This window comes from Canis lupus, chromosome 4, assembly GCF_048164855.1.
Source record: "Canis lupus baileyi chromosome 4, mCanLup2.hap1, whole genome shotgun sequence".
In the NCBI taxonomy this organism is placed as follows: Eukaryota; Metazoa; Chordata; class Mammalia; order Carnivora; family Canidae; genus Canis; species Canis lupus.
Window position 1 is genome coordinate 3,763,335 of NC_132841.1, and position 19,064 is coordinate 3,782,398.

Here is a 19,064-nt window from a genome sequence, read left to right on the forward strand (position 1 = left end):
GGGTCTTCTCAACCTTCCTCTACTGCTCTTGCATTTATATGAAATGATCTTAAATGCAATCACATGCCTGAAATTGGCGCTTCACTGTTTGAGAAATGTACCTTTTAAAAACTCATTCTTGGTGCTTCAGTGTTTAAAAAATGTTTTCTCAAAGGATTCACTTATCAGTAAATTTAGCTAGCTGCTTTCTTGATGCATTTTTGATATTCTGAGTATGTGCTCCCAAAAAGCAGAGGTGTTATCAGAAGGATGACACAGCTGTATTAATAATACCCTGCATTCTCTAACTCCATTCCTCATAATAACTGGACATGTCAGAGTCTGATGTATATTTCTATTGATAATTAAATCACTGTAGTATCCTGTACCTTTAATTACAGACTGTACACAATTTAGAAATATGAATGTTCTTAGAATTGCATGTAAAATAATACACCATTTTAGTAAACTGAAACATAAGAATCATTTAAGGACATCTCTGGATATATTAGATGTTGTCCTCCTGGCAAGTACAGTTTTCTATTAGAATTTTAAAAACAAAAGCCTAATGAGATGAAATCATTCTTTGAAGAAAAATTTAAAATGATTTTTACATTAATGCTTAGTATTATTTCTACTTGTATTAGAAATGATTGTAGAAAGTCCAAAGAAAATTCAAAATTCAAAGGAATGACAAGTTCCACATACTCAATCCCTTCATTGTGCTCACACTGTGAGTGTACATACTTACATAACACACATCAAACTGTATTGTAATTGTTTTTCTATACCTGCATTAGACTGTGGACCCATTAATGGCATAAATCACTTATTATCCATCTTTCTATCCAAAGGGCTTTATAAAGTTTATCCTATATATGTTCAAAACTTTATATTAAATAAATGAATGATGAGAACTGAATGATTTTATTCCTAATAAACAATATTTTACATTCTGAATGTTATAGATTTTTAAAGTATTATTTGTAATTTATAGTAAATTACCAATTACCTACAATATGAGGAAAATAGAACATAAATTAATGATACCAATCATAATCACCTAAATCATAAATTTCAACCTACTTCCCCCAAAGAGCAGGACAGAAGGGGTAAATATTGGTTTAATTTTAGGTAATTTTTCTTGGTTCAAGCTATAAATTTCAAACAACAAGGAACCAATATAGTAAAGTGGACATAAGGCAAATGCAAAAGAGACAGGGTTTTATAATTCTCTCAGAAACAACTAAACCAAAAGACAGAGGACAGTCAATGTCATAATTTTAAAATATACTCTCCTAGGGTGCATGGGTGGCTCCGTTAGTTAAGCATCTGCCTTTGGTTCAAGTTGTAATCCTGGGGTCCTTAGATCAAGTCCCACACGGGACTGCTTGCTCAGCAGGGAGTCTGCTTCTTCCTTTCCCCCTGCCCCTTCCCACTCACTGCTTGTCTGCTTGTGTGTACTCTCTCTTGCTCTCACTCTCTCTCAAATAAATAAATAAAATCTTTAAAAAATAAAATAAAATATATCCTCCTAAATATACAGGTAAGTCACTTAATATACTCATTGCATTAAAAAAAGGAATGCCTTTTCAACAAATGATAATTAAGAAAATTATTATATGAAAAAGTAAGAATCTTCAGTAAACTGCCCAGACTCCAAAACACAAAGCTCTTTCCACTATACTATGTGCCCTCTCACTTCACATATGTGCTCCTATGAAAGGGAATCCTTAAACTAGACCCCAAACAAAAAAACAAAAGTATAGAGAAAGTGTTCAAAAATGCTTGTGAATTAACAAAGACATAGTAAAATAGCTAAAAGCATAAAACCACCTAGAACACTAAAGTTTATTCACTACATCGACTCTACAGTTTAACATAACTGTGCCATCAACAAACTGGCAGAACCATGTGCCAAAAGTAGGCTGATATACTGGAGGAATAGGGACAAGAAACCGGACCGGCCAAGATGGCAGGGGAGGAATACACCAAGGCAGGGGAAAGGCAGTCAGAAATTAGTTAACTGTCCTCTTAATGGAGCAGATAGGGATGAGGAAAAGAATAAGTAAAAGAATAATAATAATCATTGTGAAGTGCATGCTAAATAGTCTACATGCACCATCATTTTAAAACTACCAAGCCTGATGATAAAGACATAACCTTCCCTAAAGCCACAGAGTGAATACATGACAGAGCTGTTATTCTAAAATATTTCTCTAATTCTACAAAGCCCTGCTATTGGCCCTAGGCTATATAACCAGCATGCAAAATAAGTCAGAAGAGTGAGAAGAGGTAGACAGATGTAGATTCCCAAACAGACAAGTTATACAGAACCACATAAACCCAGGAGGACAACAGAAGCAGTAACAGAATCAAAGATGCCCAGGCGAAATTCGGCCAAAGGGACGGGTGCTGCTCCGGGGGTCATTTTCTCCTTGTTTTACATGTATTATCTCTATCCTCAAAATGTTAAAGGCTCTAAGAGCAGCTACTCAGATAAATGAGCCTTAACCTCTTTAAAACTGATTATGCTTTGAATAAGAACAAAGTCTAAATGATATTCAATGGATACATATATGATCTAGATCTTACTATACTTTTTATTATAAAACAGATATTTTAGAAAATCCCTTTAGATAAAATCCTTCAGAATGCTTTTGTGCCACAAAAATATTAGTTATTTTACAATAACTAACAAGCAACTCTATAGGATCAAAACTTTATAAATTAGGTAATATTTTTCCCTATTTCATCTTACACATATCCTTTTGTTATCAGTAATTTTCTTGATTTGTTTTGGCACAAGTCACACTGAGAATTTCTTGCTAGTTTCTTGAAATTATGAAAATGATGCATTTATTTAGAGAGACCCAAGAATATGAGCAAAATAGGTTAACCGTAAAAAAGAAAAGGCATGGTTCTAGATGGATTTTTTCCTTATCATTAACAAGTGCGTTCATATTGCTATGTGCATATTAAGAAGCATTATGCAATTTACTGAATTACATAAAAAATTTAGAAAGAATTTTTTTTTAAAAAAAAGGACAAGGCTTTGTAAAGAAAGTTAATTATGAATGAGTCATGGAATCAGGTAATACATGAGGTTCTTTTTGATACACTGTGCACTTATAAGGAAAAAAATGAAAATCAGCAATACTCTGATGATATACTTCCTCCTAGTAAAAGTGGATCTTTCTTTAAGTAAATCTACTGAGGAATGCCTGGGTGGCTCAGTGGTTGAGCGTATGCCTTTGGCTCAGGGTGTGATCCCAGGATCCAGGATCGAGTCCCACATAGGACTCCCTGTGAGGAGCCTACTTCTTTCTCTGCCTGTGTCTCTGCCTCTCTCTCTTTGTCTCTCATGAATAAATAATCTTTTTTTAAAAAAAGTAAGTAAATCTACTGACTGCAGTTTATTAAGTTGGAGATGACAGTTCATCTGACAAAAGGATTTGCCATGGGTTCCTATAATGAATTCAAAGCAGAACTAGTTGGTTATGAGGCTATGGATACCTATAGAGTCCAAAAGACTTGACACCTATGAGTGCCAGAGACATCTGCTGACCACATATAAGCACACATGCTATTTGCCCAGTTTGCACTATTATGATTCAGATGGCGGCTCAGGTGGAAAACTTCTCTCTTTCTTGATAAATAGTCATGGCACCAAATCTCAAGTATTCCCTAATTCTGAGCAGCCCAAGGCTACAGGATACCCTCAAATCACTGGAACTACCCCCAAATGTCTCCAGGACTTAGCCTCTAACCTTATAGCTGAGATCCACTCTGATTAATTGATATCTGTGCCAAAGTTCTTAACTATTTTGAGTATCACTTCAGGGTATAATCAAAACTTCTCTGTGGTCTAGGAGAGTTTCTTTCTCTAAAATATAGGATCCCCATGAGCTATTGGACACGGTTTACTCCTAAAATTTACTCATCTACTAGTGACATTCAATTCAATGAAATATGTCCCTTTCCTGTAGCAGATCCTTTTCAACTTACATTTTCTAATTAATGCCTTATTAATAGCTATGCCGGACTTCGAAACATGGTGTTCCACACATCACATAAATTGCCACTTTAGAAACTGATAGAAACCTGCAGATGGGGAAGAATTCAAAATAAAATACAGCTAAATAAAATATTGGCAGGAGAGTGCAGAAATTTTAATCTTAAAAATGTAACTCCTAAAACAGGATTTCCAATGCTTCTATTCACACAGAAAATTTAAAGCTTGCCTAGTCCAACCCCATGATTTGAGAGGGATAAGACATCTTTTCAAAGATGTTAAATTTAGGAAAATTGGCTTAGCAATATAAAAATCAAATTTATGACCATTTCATCCATCAGCTGGCATCTACAAAGATAAGTAAAATGGCAATACATACTTTCCCAGATGCTTAGGTAAAAGAAAAATTATATTTTCTTGTAAAAATAGATTTCAATTTCAAACCTGACATGCCTCAGTGATGTTTAAAAATCAGAAGAGGTTATTCCAGGTAGAAACAAAACTAGTTGAATTGAGAAATTTGAGTTTATTTAAGCCTATTGTAAAAGCTTTGCATTTAGGAAAAGAAATTTTTAGAAACATTTTATATAGGCTAATATAGTAATTTAAAAAATTTTTGTAACCAAAAATGAACTTGAAAAGTAAAAACACATATATTTGGGTCTTTCATAAAATAAGTTGTTGTAAACATGAGAGATACCTAACTCTGAGAAACGAACAAGGGGTAGTGGAAAGGGAAGTGGGCGGGGGTCGCACTTGGTGGGATGAACACTGGGTGTTATGCTAAATGTTGGCAAATTGAACTCCAGTAGAAAAATATTTTTAAAAAAAAGTTGTTCTAATATCAAATAAAAATCACTAAAGTTTCTCCTCCATACTAGTATACTATTAACATTTAAAATGAATTTAGAAATAATACACAAATCAATTCAATTCTGTGACATCAAATCTTTCAAAATAAGATGGCTAATGAAAATATGTTACATCTTAATTGATCACTCATTTTCTGAAGGACCGTGTGTTATTTTTCAATGCCCTTACTTATCTAAACTGGGATAATTATTAAAAACTATAATAGTGGGAAGCCTGGGTGGCTCAGTGGTTAAGCATCTGCCTTCAGCTCAGGGCATGATCCTGCAGTCCAGGGATGAAGTCCCATATCGGGCTTCCTGCAGGGAGCCTGCTTCTCCCTCTGCCTGTGTCCCTACCTCTCTGTGTGTCTCTCATGAATAAATAAATAAAATCTTTAAAAAAACTATAATAGTAACACACAGATCAATAATGGCAAGAGAAATTTTTCAGTTTCATTCCTGGAAAAAGTGTAGTTTCTTAAACCATACACTGCAGTACTTATGGTACAAAAAATAAGCAAACAAAAAACAAGAAACCAAAATTTGGCCATCCATCCTCCGCTTAATTTTAACCTTTAATGAATTGGTTAAGCATAAAAGTATCCCAGAAATCTGTCATAGCAAGTTATAGCATGGAAAAAAATTTAAATTACCAAATCAGACTTCAAGGGGAAAAAAATGTCTTCATTAGGGACAGAATAAGAATTTCAATTTTCAGAGGAAAATTATTAGCTATTTGCAAAACTACAATTGATTAAAGCCATATCACCATAATTTTATTACTTAAAATATGAGTGCCATGAAATTTTACTTGCCACAAAGAAGCTTAGAACATAGTCACATGGTTAGAGGTATTTGAAAATGAAGTACACATTAATTAGAGACAAATAGCCATGAATAAAGCAATTAAATAAGATAGTAAGGATAACAGCTCTGAAAATGTAAGAAAACACACAAATGCTCAAAGAAAGATTCGGTTTTAAATTATAGACATAAGCATGAGGTGCAATGACATACACCACTTTGAGGTTGGATTTTTTTAGGTTAAGATATCACAGGTCTACTGGACAGAGCAGAAAGTCAAACTTAAGGAAATCACAAGTAAAACACATTGACTTATTTCAGCAAAAAGGAAATCTTCAATACCTATGAAAGAAATCATTCATACAGTCAATGAGTTCATTAAAATATTACAAATATACACAAATTAAGTACTTGCCCCTTCTGACTTCTCCACAGTGTTAGCCAGCATCTCTTGCAGGGCCCGGACAGAGAGAGACTGTTCCAGCACAAAGGTGCAGATGGAGAGGTCTGGAGGAACATTCTGTGTGGAAAGAAGAAAAGATGCCTCCATCATCATCATAATCATCATCATCATCATCATCATCAAGCAACCAGATCCAATTTACCTTATTATACTTCAGCTTATTTCACAGAAAAAAAAAAAAAGAGTACTTGTCAATTCTCTAATGTCAGTTCATAAATCATCAAAATACATTATTTATTTCACATTTAATACATTTTTGAATTTATGGATAACAATAGCTACCATTTATTGAGGGCCCACTCTTCTAGGCATTGCACTCAGAGCTTTATCAGTAAGTCCTATGGTCATCCATAAGGATTATTACTAGTGTTGTACAGACAAGAAAACAGACAAGTTAGGTAACTTTTCCAAAGTTACAATACTAAATTTTTCATGGCAGTATTAAACTGCCAATTTCCCGGACTCTCAAAGCCATTCATTTCTAATCTATCAAGAAGTCAGCTAATAAAAAATATAAAGAACAAGAAACACCTGCCTCAAACTAATAATTGAAATTAATAAATATGAAATTGAATTGGCACAAAACAGTCATCTATACAGGCTTCTTTTCATCCAGAAAGAAAACAATTACTTTGTTTTATTTAAGTTGAATACATATTTGGTCTCTAACTTTAGATGTAGCAATGTAATTTCTGCTCTGTCCAGGGATGGGTGGGTGGGTGGTGTGATGTATGTGGGTTGTTTTTTGTTTTTGTTTTTGTTTTTTGCCTTAATCATACTTCTCCCCTTCTCTTTCCTTCCTCTGAAACTTCCACTCTAATCAATAACCCTATAAATTCTGAAAATCCCAAAAGCTAACTATCAGGTGGTGAAGGAAACAGGGTAAGACCTAACTGGTGAGTTAAAACTATTCCTCTCAGGAATAAGTACATTATCATTCACATAGCTTTTGTTTTAGATAAGCAGGATCCAGTAGGCAATCTAACTGGGCCTGGGAAGATGTTCAAAGGACTCTCTTAACAGAAGGACATTATAAATACATTACACACTAAATGTAAGTAAGACAATGTCTTTTTCACAAAAAGAATATTAGGAGGATAAATTTGACAAACTGATATAATATATCAAAATTATAATTTTCAACATTTAAGTATTTCTTAAATTGAGCTACTATCATTAGAATGATTCTTACCAGCAAAGAATGATATTTTATGATTTCTAGGCAAGATGAAGAGCTAGGGTTCCAAAATTAAAATTCTCTTGTGGATAAAAGAAACTTGCCATCTTGGCCACTAGGATTACTTGTACCCCACAAGAGCATGGCACCTATGTTTTGCTCTGGTTTGTTTTATATATTTTTTTAATGAACTTTACTTCACTGGACTCCTCCCCCCTCCTGTCATGGGCTTCTATGCTCCCAGTCAAATTTCTTTCCATTCCTCCTCAGCTAGTCATCTAAGCAAAATCCCAGATCTGGGCACAGCTACTGCTTTCATACTCTGCAGTCATCTAGACAAGAACTTTCTTTCCAAAGTCTTCAGATAAAAGACTGGAGGCTAGGAAACAACTTCTCTTTTACTCTGACATTTAGGAATAAATTCTTTTAAATTTAATTTTCTCAGTTCTAACTATACTAATTGCACTTTATCAGACCAAGACAAATGATACTGGGCAAAAAATATGATATTCAAAGCATTTCTTCCATTCTTACCCATTTAAATGTGAAGGTTTAGAAATCACACTCTGACAAACATTGCTGGTAGAATTACTATGTTACTAAATGGTGCTCAAGAGAACCAATTCTCAAAAAGAAAAAAAAAACCCTCGATTTGTAACATTTGCCCATTTCTGACATAAATACTCTAATAACTGTTGATTTCAAAGTCAAAAGTTATAAATCAGCTCACAAAATTCCTCAATATGTAACACATAGTTCTCAGGAATCTATGAGAACTGCTCCCAGTGTGCTACTGCACTTATTTCAGACCCATATCTGCTAATTCCTTTAGAATGACTATAACAGTTAAGAGCTTGGGTTCTATAAACAGTTACCTAAGCAATAATCCCAGCGTCACTACTTACTATCTACTAACTTTTCTAATCTTTGGTTTTCTTCCATGGAAAATGATATAGTAATTATAATAATTATACCATCCCCATAGAGTTGATGTGAAACGTAAATGAAGAGTTTATCACAGTGTCAAAAGCATAACAAGAACTCAAAATAAGGGAACCACTATCATTAATTTTGTATATTGTCATTTCTCACTGGCACTTAAGTAGCACTCATTTCTTAAAATTGATTCTTAAATGGATTGTACACTGGAGACATAGTGTTTGCAAACACAACTCAGTAATTATGGACCTGTTCATAGCACCCAAAGTGTTCTAGTATTTTTCAAGAAAAGGTCATTTTTTGGTAAAGTTTATATACTGAACATATTTAAATCATTTCATGCTTCACTTTGCTCCAAATGTTGAAGTATGGATCACTAGGATAGTTGCACTGATTTTAAAGATTCCTGAAAAACACATGGATTTGGGATGGATTAATCTTGCCACACTGATTTCATTTCGCCACAGATGGACATATCTGTTACAAGATATTTTTCCAGGTAGTGGGAGTTAGCAAGAGCAAATGAACAGACAATCCACGAAGGCAACTCTGTCTTCTCAGAGACTCAATCCACTTTCTCTGATCCATCTTCCTCTCCTTCCTCTCTCTTTGAGCTCCTCTCCTCCTCAAATACACACAGATGTAAACAGGAAAGCTGAGCAGAAAGAAAATATGGTTTACTCCTTTCAGGAAAATGTGAAACAACACATCAGAGCTCTGTAGTGCTATCCCTTTGCTTTGCTCTAAAGAAAAATAGGTTATTTTAGGCAACAGAATCATTACTGTAACTTGTGACCTTTGAAAATGAACTCCTCAAAGTACTCCTTAATTTAAATGAGTGTTTCTTCAAACAGTCTTGAACGTTTTATAGCTAAACCATACTGTAGCATTTATGTTCAGCCTTTGTTCCTACTTCCCAGAAATAAAGTAAAGTCAGGGGAACATAAAGGATCTCATGCACTCATTAAAGACCAACTAAATGGCCAGAAATCAAAATGACTCCTAACACCAGGCTCAGGAAATAAACATTTCTTAAACGTCTGGAGTGAGAGCTCCAAGTCACAAACATTTGCAAGCTGTCATCTTGTCCTTCATCTTTTATTTTTTAATGAAGTCTTATTACTAGAAATGTAAGTTTTCCAACTTTAATATGAAAGAAGTTCACTTGCCCTTACAATGAGTGTGCTCCTAAATCATAAAAGCAACGCTTACACTGTATGTTTTACATTATTAAGTGCTTCAGAACAGATCACGTCAGAATCTAAAAGAACGCCAGCACAGCATATAGGCCTATCTATTTCTTATACATTATACATAACATTTCTTTCATGCAAAATTAAGTCAGAGAAAGTGCTTCTGTCTAAACATCTAAATAGGCTGCCCAGAACAGCACCCAAAGCAAGCAGGCAAAAGGTTAGTAATACTCTTCATGGGGAAACAATCCCAGTTTTATGGGGAAATCCCAGTTTATGGGGAAGAAGTTTTATACTTCTGCAAGAATAACAAACCTTAAGCTAATAGCATGGCTATGTGCCTTTTCCTCCTTTTAAAATACAAATTGGTCACTGTTTCCTCTGCCTGACAATCATCTAGTCTTAAGGGGAGAAAATTCTCAAGAATTACCACACACAGCATCTGGCTTTGTTGGCACTGGAGAGTCTGTGGGAAATCAATTAGGTTTCCCACTGAGGTATCCATCAAACCATTTGGCTTCTAGGGATCTATCTGCCTAATCCACTTAAAAACCTATTGAAACACGCCATTACCTTAAGTGAACTGCAACTGATTAATTTGGGACTTAATAAGTCATAGATCATCTCTTATCACTGTATAAAAGCTGCATAGTAACTAACCACTTTATTTTAGCATCTTCATATGCTTACTCATGTTTTTCCTCCTTTAGCCTAAGATATCCATTTCCAGGTCTCCACCTAGGGAAACTATTTCATATTTTGAATCACATGTAAATAAAAGCCCATATAAAAACATTTTATCGGGATGCCTGGATGGCTCAGTGGTTGAGCATCTGCCTTTGGCTCAGGTTGTGATCCTCGGGTCCTGGGATTGAGTCCCACATCAGGCTCCTCGTGGGGAGCCTGCTTCTCCCTCTGCCTGTGTCCCTGCCTCTCTCTCTGTGTCTCGAATGAATGAATGAATGAATGAATGAATGAATAAATAAATAAATAAATAAATAAATAAATAAATAAAATAAAATCTTTAAATATATATATATATAATCTTTATTTTTTTCTGGGAAATGAACAAGGGGTAGTAGAAAGAGAGGTGGATGGGAGGTGGGGGTGACTGGGTGATGGGCACTGAGGGCGGCACTTGATGGAATGAGCACTAGGTATTATGCTATATGTTGGCAAATTGAACTCCAATAAAAAAATAATAAAATAAAATAAAATATATGTATATATATAATTTTTTAATTTTTTTTATATATAATCTTTAAATAACATTTCCCAGGGTGCCTCGTGGCTCAATAGATTAAATAATTAGATAATAATTACCTTCAGCCCAAGTCATGATCTCAGGGTCCTGGGACAGAACACTGCATCTGGCTCCCTGCTCAGAGGGGAGACCCCCTCCCCCTGTTCATGATCTTGCTCTCTATCTCAAAATCTTAAAAAAAGAATTTCCCTACTGAAAATTGAAACAATACTGATAAACTGAAAACTCTCTTTCTAAATTTAATTATATTCTTTCCCCCTTCCCCTCCCTGCCAGGCATCACCACATGGAGTCTGAGGACCTTTTGGATTATGTATCTTTTCAGGTCTTTTTCTATGCATTTACATACATATGCTCATATAGAAGCATACAGAATGGCTGTTCCAATTAAAGGGCTCATGCTGTACAAATTACATATTTTAAGTTACTAATACGTTTTAAAGATCATTTTTTAGAGATCATTGTTTATTAGTAGATCTGTATCCACATCATTCTTCATGACTATTAGAGAATCTAGATATGCCATATTCTTCCTGAAGATTGGTTCAAGTTCTCTGTTATGTAAGACTATTACTCAACTTGGATCCTCACCTCCCAACCAGCCTAATGTGGGGGCTTACAAAAGAAAATGTTCACTATTTCCTTGAGTTGACCTTAAGCTCTAAGTCTGTCTATTTCTGGAAAATGAAGCAAATCTGCTTATAGGGATGTTATATGAACCTGCATAGAGGTAGTTACAGCCCTAGTGACAGGTCTCTCTACTTTTGTTTCTGTTATAGTACTGCTAGGTTTCTAATACAAAGACAAGTTAATTTATCTTTATTCAGTGCCGTTTGATTGTGCTCCACATAACCTGTAGGGTAACTCAGGTATCTCAAAATGTATTTTGAAAAGTAATAGGGTATTAAATCTTGATAATTTGGCAACATAAGAAAAGGAGCAAGGCCCTGTATCCAAGAACATAGGATTCAGATCCAGTGCATAACTAGCCAAGGGATTTCACATAAATCAGTCTGAGCTTTCCCATCTGTTAAGTGGCAAAATATCTATCAAATTTCAAAGAATTGTTCTGAGATTAAAATAAGAAAATCAATGCATTATAAACCAAAAATTGCCAATAAAATATGATTTTATCTTCCTAATTTAAGAAAAACCTAAATCAGAAAGCTCAGAATCACACAGATGTAAATTAAGAGAAGAGCTACTCTTCCATCAAGAAATGTGAAGACAGTATATTTTGGAGTGGAGCAGATGGTCTGAGGTTGAGACAGATTTGTTTTTGCTCAGCCAGCCATCTGCTGAGTAGCCTTTGGCAAGGCACTATAGCCACAGAGGGTCAACTTTTCCGTGAACTATGGAGGTATCAAACTGTATCTTCACCAAAAAATAAAGTTGCTGTTTTTTTTAAGTAGCCAAGTAGAAACATGAACCAGACAAAACTTCACCTACCAGATGGGGAAAAATATTTTTTACTACATTTATATTCCACCATTCCAATAAAATTACGGTGTTTTATCCCATTCACTTATACGCAATATTGTAAAAAGAAAATATCAAGCAGGATATAAGAGAAATCTGAGTTCACTTTTTCCTCTTTAAGACTCCAGTGATAACACTTCACCATATTCCCAGCCCAACAATGTGGTTATTAAAAGACATTCACACTTTTCCCTGGGAGTTCACAGTTCTGGGTAGCTTTGGTTTTTGTTTTGTTTTGTTTTTTGGTCATGTTCCTTTTCCCTTCATCCCACTTTGCATCAAAGGTCAACATGAAATGGCGTTACAGAAAGAAATACTTATCCTATGTAAACTAATTCTTTTAGATCAGCTTTTTAATAAAAGACTAAATGTAATCACAGCAGATGAAACGGATATGCCTGGATTTCCCCAGTTCTAAAGCCTTTGAATCCCTTCAGAAAAACTCAAGTCTTTCTCCTGGGCGTCCTTGACAACACAGGTCCAGATGGGGAAGGATCATATTAGCAGGTTTAAATGGCTAGTACTTAGTGTAAATTACCACTACACACAGCCTAACTCTGTCAATTCCACAATTCATTAGGAAAATCCCTAATGAATTAGTAGGGTTTCATAGGATTTTCTCAGTGTTCGTTTTGCCTACTGGCACACATCTTTTTATACAAAGCTCTTTAAATATAATATCACATAGATATGCCAACCTATCTTATTTTCACAATTACTTTAACATTCAGATGACTCACATGTTTCAGTGAAAATATAGAGAGACACTAGTTGGACATTCCATCACACATCACCTCTTCCATTCTAATATCACCACAGGAATATAATCTCAGGTCAAATCTATTCACACACCTTGAGTGGGAGCCACTGTCAGTGAGAACACGAGTACATGATATTTTGAAAGCCAAACACTCAAAAGGAAACCAGAGGAGAGGCTTCCACTGGGAATGAAGCCTCAATATGTACGTATCTTAAAAATCACAAATGCTACTAATGATTTGTTAGATGGAGCCCCTGCTTATAAACACGGCTATGTCAAACCTATCAGTCACAATCTTGAATAAAACCTAACTTTCCAGACTCTAGGTAATAGCCCACCTATGTAATTTGCATTTAAAAAACATCATTTCTAGTCTTGTAAGTACATCATGATGATGTTCTAGGAAGTTGGGCTCCAAGTTAAAATCTATTTAAAAAGTTAATGTCTCACCACTAAATTCAGAGTTTAGAGCTACTTCAGTAAATATATAAGTAAATGGATGAATACACAAACCACAAGAACAAATCAATTAGTGCAAATATTGGAACCACTGTTGTAGGACAAGTCACCACAAATAATTTTGAAGCAGAGTTTCACTCTACTCAAAAGAGATTTTTTTTAAGAATCACAAAATATATACATGTTTGTTAATTATGTACTAAGGAACTGGCGTTGTCATGACAAAACTAAGGCAAAACTACTACATGGCCCAAGTACTTATTGAGTGTTAGAATCAGTGACATCTCAGCCTTGCTCCATGTATGATCCCAGTGAAACAAAGCTAGTGCTCAAACTTGGTAGATCCTCCAATGAAAATTTCTGATGATCAATAGTGCCATCTCCAGCAAGTTTTGTACAAAGGAGATTTAGGTAGAATCTATTCACAGATTCATTGCTTGAAAGCACTTGGGGAAAAAAAAATTTATCATAACCAGGTCAACCTAATTATCTGCCATATGACCTTTTGCTAAAATAATCATAGTCCATTGTCTCATAATCTTCTTAAAGAAGAGGGAACAATTCATACAAACTAGTGAAGAGGGCAATTAACAGATCTGGAAATTACCTAGAGCTCTATGGTTAAGTCAAAAGAAGAAGAAAATGGAAACGGGAATTACGCTTTCCAAATCACATTATGCAGACAATAAGATGATGTCTGCACATTTAATTATGTAATGGATTACATATTAATTTAGGCGTAACCACGCAAATACCAACCACCTCATCCTTTGCAGGTGTCTCATTCTGTGAAATATGCTGGATGATTTCAACTAACTTAATTTAAAATGGCCAGACCTAAATTAATGGCTCAGTATCAGTCTGAACAAATCAAGCTAGAGTTGACTCAATAACATCACTTGAAACCTCAAAATTAGAACTCCGAATAGACTCAAGTTGAGACATTCAGCACCGGGGAATTCTTACTAGAAATTCTGCTAGCATGGAATTTCTGTGCAGTTTCAATAATGTAAAATAAATATAAACATGCAGAAATAATTATGTAGGTAATAATTGCTATATCGTTTTTTAAATGTCCTCTGTGTGCTAAGTCCTAAATCCCATCATAACCCTCCAAGAGAAGCAATATTATCCCCACTACAGAAATGAGTAAATGGTGAGTCAGAAAATTCAACGACTTAATCTAAGCCAGAAACTATTAACAGGCATATCTGCTTAGCCTAAAATCCATACCACATTATCTCTCTCAAGGTAACATCAGCCTGGTTCTCAGCTGTTTGGTTTTGTTTTTCCATCCATTTGTGGTAATAGTTATTACTGATAAATTAAACCTAACTGAACAGTGTGCATGCTCTACATACAGAAGCAAAGTCATGAGTAACCCAAACTCTGTCATTTGGGCTTGAGGGACATTTTAAAAGCTAATAATCTGGTGTGAGGCCCTCTGGGAATGTCTTAGCAGGAGTAAAAGAGTAGTAAGGCATTAAAATAATAATTCTTGGGCAGCCCGGGTGGCTCAGCGGTTTAGCACTGCCTTCAGCCCAGGGCATGACCCTGGAGACCTGGGATCAAGTCCCACGTCGGGCTCCCTGAATGGAGCCTGCTTCTCACTCTGCCTGTGTCTCTGCCTCTCTTTCTCTCTGTGTCTCTCATGAATAAATAAAATCTTTAAAAAAAAAAAAAATAATAATAATAATAATAATAATAATAATTCTTTGTAGATGGATGCTTGTAAGTATATTCTGATATAGGGACCTTTTCCTTGTCTAAAAAATAGTCACCACTTTGTTAAGAGATAAAAAGTATTTTCTGGCTGATGAGAGAAATATATAGTGGAATTAAAAAAACTAAGTCAAGGTAGATACTTCAGGTAAATAATACATAATTGAAACTGAAGCTGTTTTGGTGAAATTTAACCCTGACAAAACCTTAGGTGATCTGGACATACTTCAGAGTTCTATTAATCCATATAAACTATAAACGTACACCTGAAGATAACAATACAAATACAGTTTGGAGAACCAAAAATTCCATCTTGCCTAACACTACCACAATGAATTGGGGAAACATCAAAATTTATTCTTCCTACAATAGTATATCTTTAACCCCTTCCCCCCCCCCCAAAAAAAAAACCAGGGTAGCATAATATATAATGAGGGAAAAAATATTCAAGAGAAACTGTCCCTGACTTCCCCCAGATACTGGAGTTAGAAGAAAATCTTCAAAGGAACACTCATGTATGTTTAAAGCACTAAGGGAAGCCATATTTGAATGAGTAAAAAAAAGTGCTATAATAATAAATCAACAAACAAAAATTCTCAATAAGAATACAGGAATTACACAAAAAGAACAAAATGGAAATTCTGGATTAGACATACTAACTGAAATAATAAATATATTGAGGTTCTCAACAGCATATTTGAGATAAAAGGAGAAAGAATCAGGGAACTTAAGGTCAACCAATAGAAATAAAACAACTGTTTGTGCACAAAGGAAAAAAAATAACAAGCCTCAATAACCTCAGGAATAAAATACAGCACACCAATATATATGTAATGGGTGTCCCAGAAGAACAAGATAAAAAGAAAAGGCCAAAAGACATATACATACATATATGTATGCATGTTTATATATGTATACATTTACACATATAACACATTTTTATTTAAATTCCAGTTAGTTAACATACAGTGTAATATTAGGTTCAGATGTACTGTAGTCACTCTGGAAAACAGCATGGAGATTGCTCAAAAAGTTAAAAATTGAACTACTCTAATATCCAGCAATTGCACTACCAGGTATTTACCCAAAGTATACAAAAGTCCTGATTCAAAGGGATATATGCATCCTGATGTTTATAGCAGCATTATCTACAATACCCAAAGCATAAAAATAACCCAGAAGCCCATCAAATGAACAGATAAAGAAAATGCAGTGTACACACATACACACAATGGAATATTACTAAGCCATAAAAAGAAGGAAATCTTCTCATTTGCAATGATGTGGATGGAACTAGAGAGTATTATGCGGAGCAAAATACATCAGAAAAAAGGCAAATACCATGATTTCACCCATATATGGAATTTAAGTAACAGAAGATACAGTTGAAGAAATAATGGCCAAAAACTTCTAAAATTCTACAAAAGACACTAGTTTACATATCTGCATATTCAAGAATAACAAAAAATCCAAAGTAGGATAAATACAAAGAAATCCATGCCTAGATACATCATAGTCAAACTGTGAAGAGTCAAAGACAAAGAAAAAAAAAATCTAAAGCAGCAAGAAAAAAATTGCTCATCAAATGCAATGGAGAATCAATATGATTAACTGCTGACATTACTTGAAATCAGGACAGAAGATAGTTGGATGATGTATTCATACAGCTGAAAGAAAAAAGTATCAATCAAGAAATCAATATCCAGCTAAATGACTTTTTAAGATAAAGTAAAATAAAGACATTCCAAGATAAACAAGAATGGAGACTGTACCACAGCTGACATACAAGTAATGATAGAGGAAGTCCTTTAGGAACTTCCATAAAATCTGAAGGAAGAAATGAAAAGTACCAGAAATAATAAAATATGTATGTATGTGTATATATATATATATATATATATATATATATATATATATATACTAATGTAAAATATCCTAGAAATATTGTTCTCATTTTATCACCAAAATTGTTTGAAGCATATAAGATTGTTGGAACAGGAAGAAAAAAAATCTAAGCCCATAGTTAGCAGAAGGAAGAAAATAATAAAGATCAGAGCAGAAATACATGAAAGAGAGACAAAAAAGACATAGATCAACGAAACTAATGTACAAAAGGATAAGCAAAATAAGCCAAACTTACCCAAACTAAGAAAAAAAAAGTAAAGGGGTCAAATAAAATTATAAATGGAAGAGGAGATATTACAAGTGATACAATAGAAATAGAAAAAAATCATTAGAGGTTACTATTAACAATTATAATCCAACAAATTGGATAACTAAAAAGAAACAGCTGTGGAACGTCTGGGTGGCTCAATGGTTGAGCCCAGGGTGTGATCCTGGAGTCCTGGGATCGAGTCCCACTTCAGGCTCCTTGCCTGCTTCTCCCTCTGACTATGTTTCTGCCTCTCTCTCTATCTCTCATGAATAAATAAATAAAATCTTTTAAAAAATAAATAAAAAGAAATGAATGGTTCAATGCATAGAAACATACAACCTATCAAGATTGAGTCATAAAGAAATTAAAAATCATACCAAACTAATTAATTTGGTATTAGTTAAGCAGGATTTTGTGTATGATTGAATAAGCTTTTAACTTTTTAAAGTGTTGGTACAATACTTAAAACATAAATTCAATTTCAATGCTTAGTTCATTAATTTAGTATTTATTTCAAAAAGGCTAAATATAGAGTTTAATGTAAGAGATATTAGATATGAATCTAAATTTCATAAATCTGTCTTGATCATTTTGAACTTTTTGGCTAAAAAGTTTGTTTTTATTTGCTTTTTATTTATTTATTTTTTACGAGTAACATGGCTGAAGAACTCATATCTTGGAATAAAAGAAGTGTTAGCTCTGCATTTTGTTACTGTTACTTTCGTATGCTTTTAAAAAATTTTTCATTCTAGTGTGGTTAATGTACAGTGTACATGTATAGTTTCAGGTGTACAATATAGTGAGTCAACAGTTGCATGTATTACTGAGTGCCCGTTGGAAAATGTACTCTTAATCCCCTTCAACTATTTTATCCATCCCCCGGCCACCTTCCCTCTGATAACCATCTGATTGTTATCTATAGTTAAGAGTCTGTCTCTTAGTTTGTCTCTTTTTTCCCTCTTTGTTCATTTGTTTTGTTTCTCAATTTCACACAGTAGTGAAATCATATAGTACTTGTCTTTCTCTGACTGTCTTACTTTGATTAGTATTCTACTCTCTAGATTATCCCAATGTTGTTGAAAATGGCAAGATTTCACTCTTTTCTTATGGCTAAATATTCCATTTTGTTATATATCTATGTCTATATTTTTATATCTATATATAAACACTTGAGCTGTTTCGATCTTTTTTATGGCTAAACAATATTCGAGAGAGAGAACGTGTGCTGTTTCCATAGTTTGGCTATGGCAAATAATGCTGCAGTAAACATAAGGGTGCATATATCCCTTTTGTATTCTTTTATCAAATATTTAGTAGTGTGATTATGGGATCATATAGTAGACCTATTTTAATTTTTTAAGGAACATTCATAATATCTTCCACAGTTGCTGCACCAGGTTTGCATTCCTGCCAACAGTGCACAAGGGTTTCTTTTTCTCCACATCCTCACCAACGCTTGTTTCTTGATTTTTTTTTTTTTTTTTTTTTTAGCCATTCTCACAGGTGTGAGGTGGTATCTCACTATAGTTTTGATTTGAAATTTCCTTCACGATGAGTGATGTTATCTTTTCATACATCTGATAGCTATCCATATGTCTTCTCTAGAGAAATATCTGTTCATGTTTTAATTGCATTATTTGGGGTTTTGGGGTGTTGAGTTGTATTAATTATATATTTTGGATACTAACCCTTTACCAGATATGTCATTTGCAAAATATCTTCTCCCATTCAGTAGCTTGTCTTTTAGTTTTGTTGCCTATTCTTTTTACTGGGCAGAAGCATTTTATTTTGATTTGTCATAATAC

General features: G+C 34.2%; 1 protein-coding gene across 1 annotated transcript in view; it reads right to left on the reverse strand.

Annotated features, from left to right (window-relative positions):
- The window catches only part of RYR2 (ryanodine receptor 2), a 753,550-nt gene that overhangs the window by 462,240 nt on the left and 272,246 nt on the right, over nucleotides 1-19,064 (reverse strand). The window contains exon 4 of the mRNA XM_072822940.1: nucleotides 6,065-6,169. Coding sequence (XP_072679041.1) covers nucleotides 6,065-6,169 — 105 coding nt within the window. The remainder of the gene's footprint in view (nucleotides 1-6,064; nucleotides 6,170-19,064) is intronic.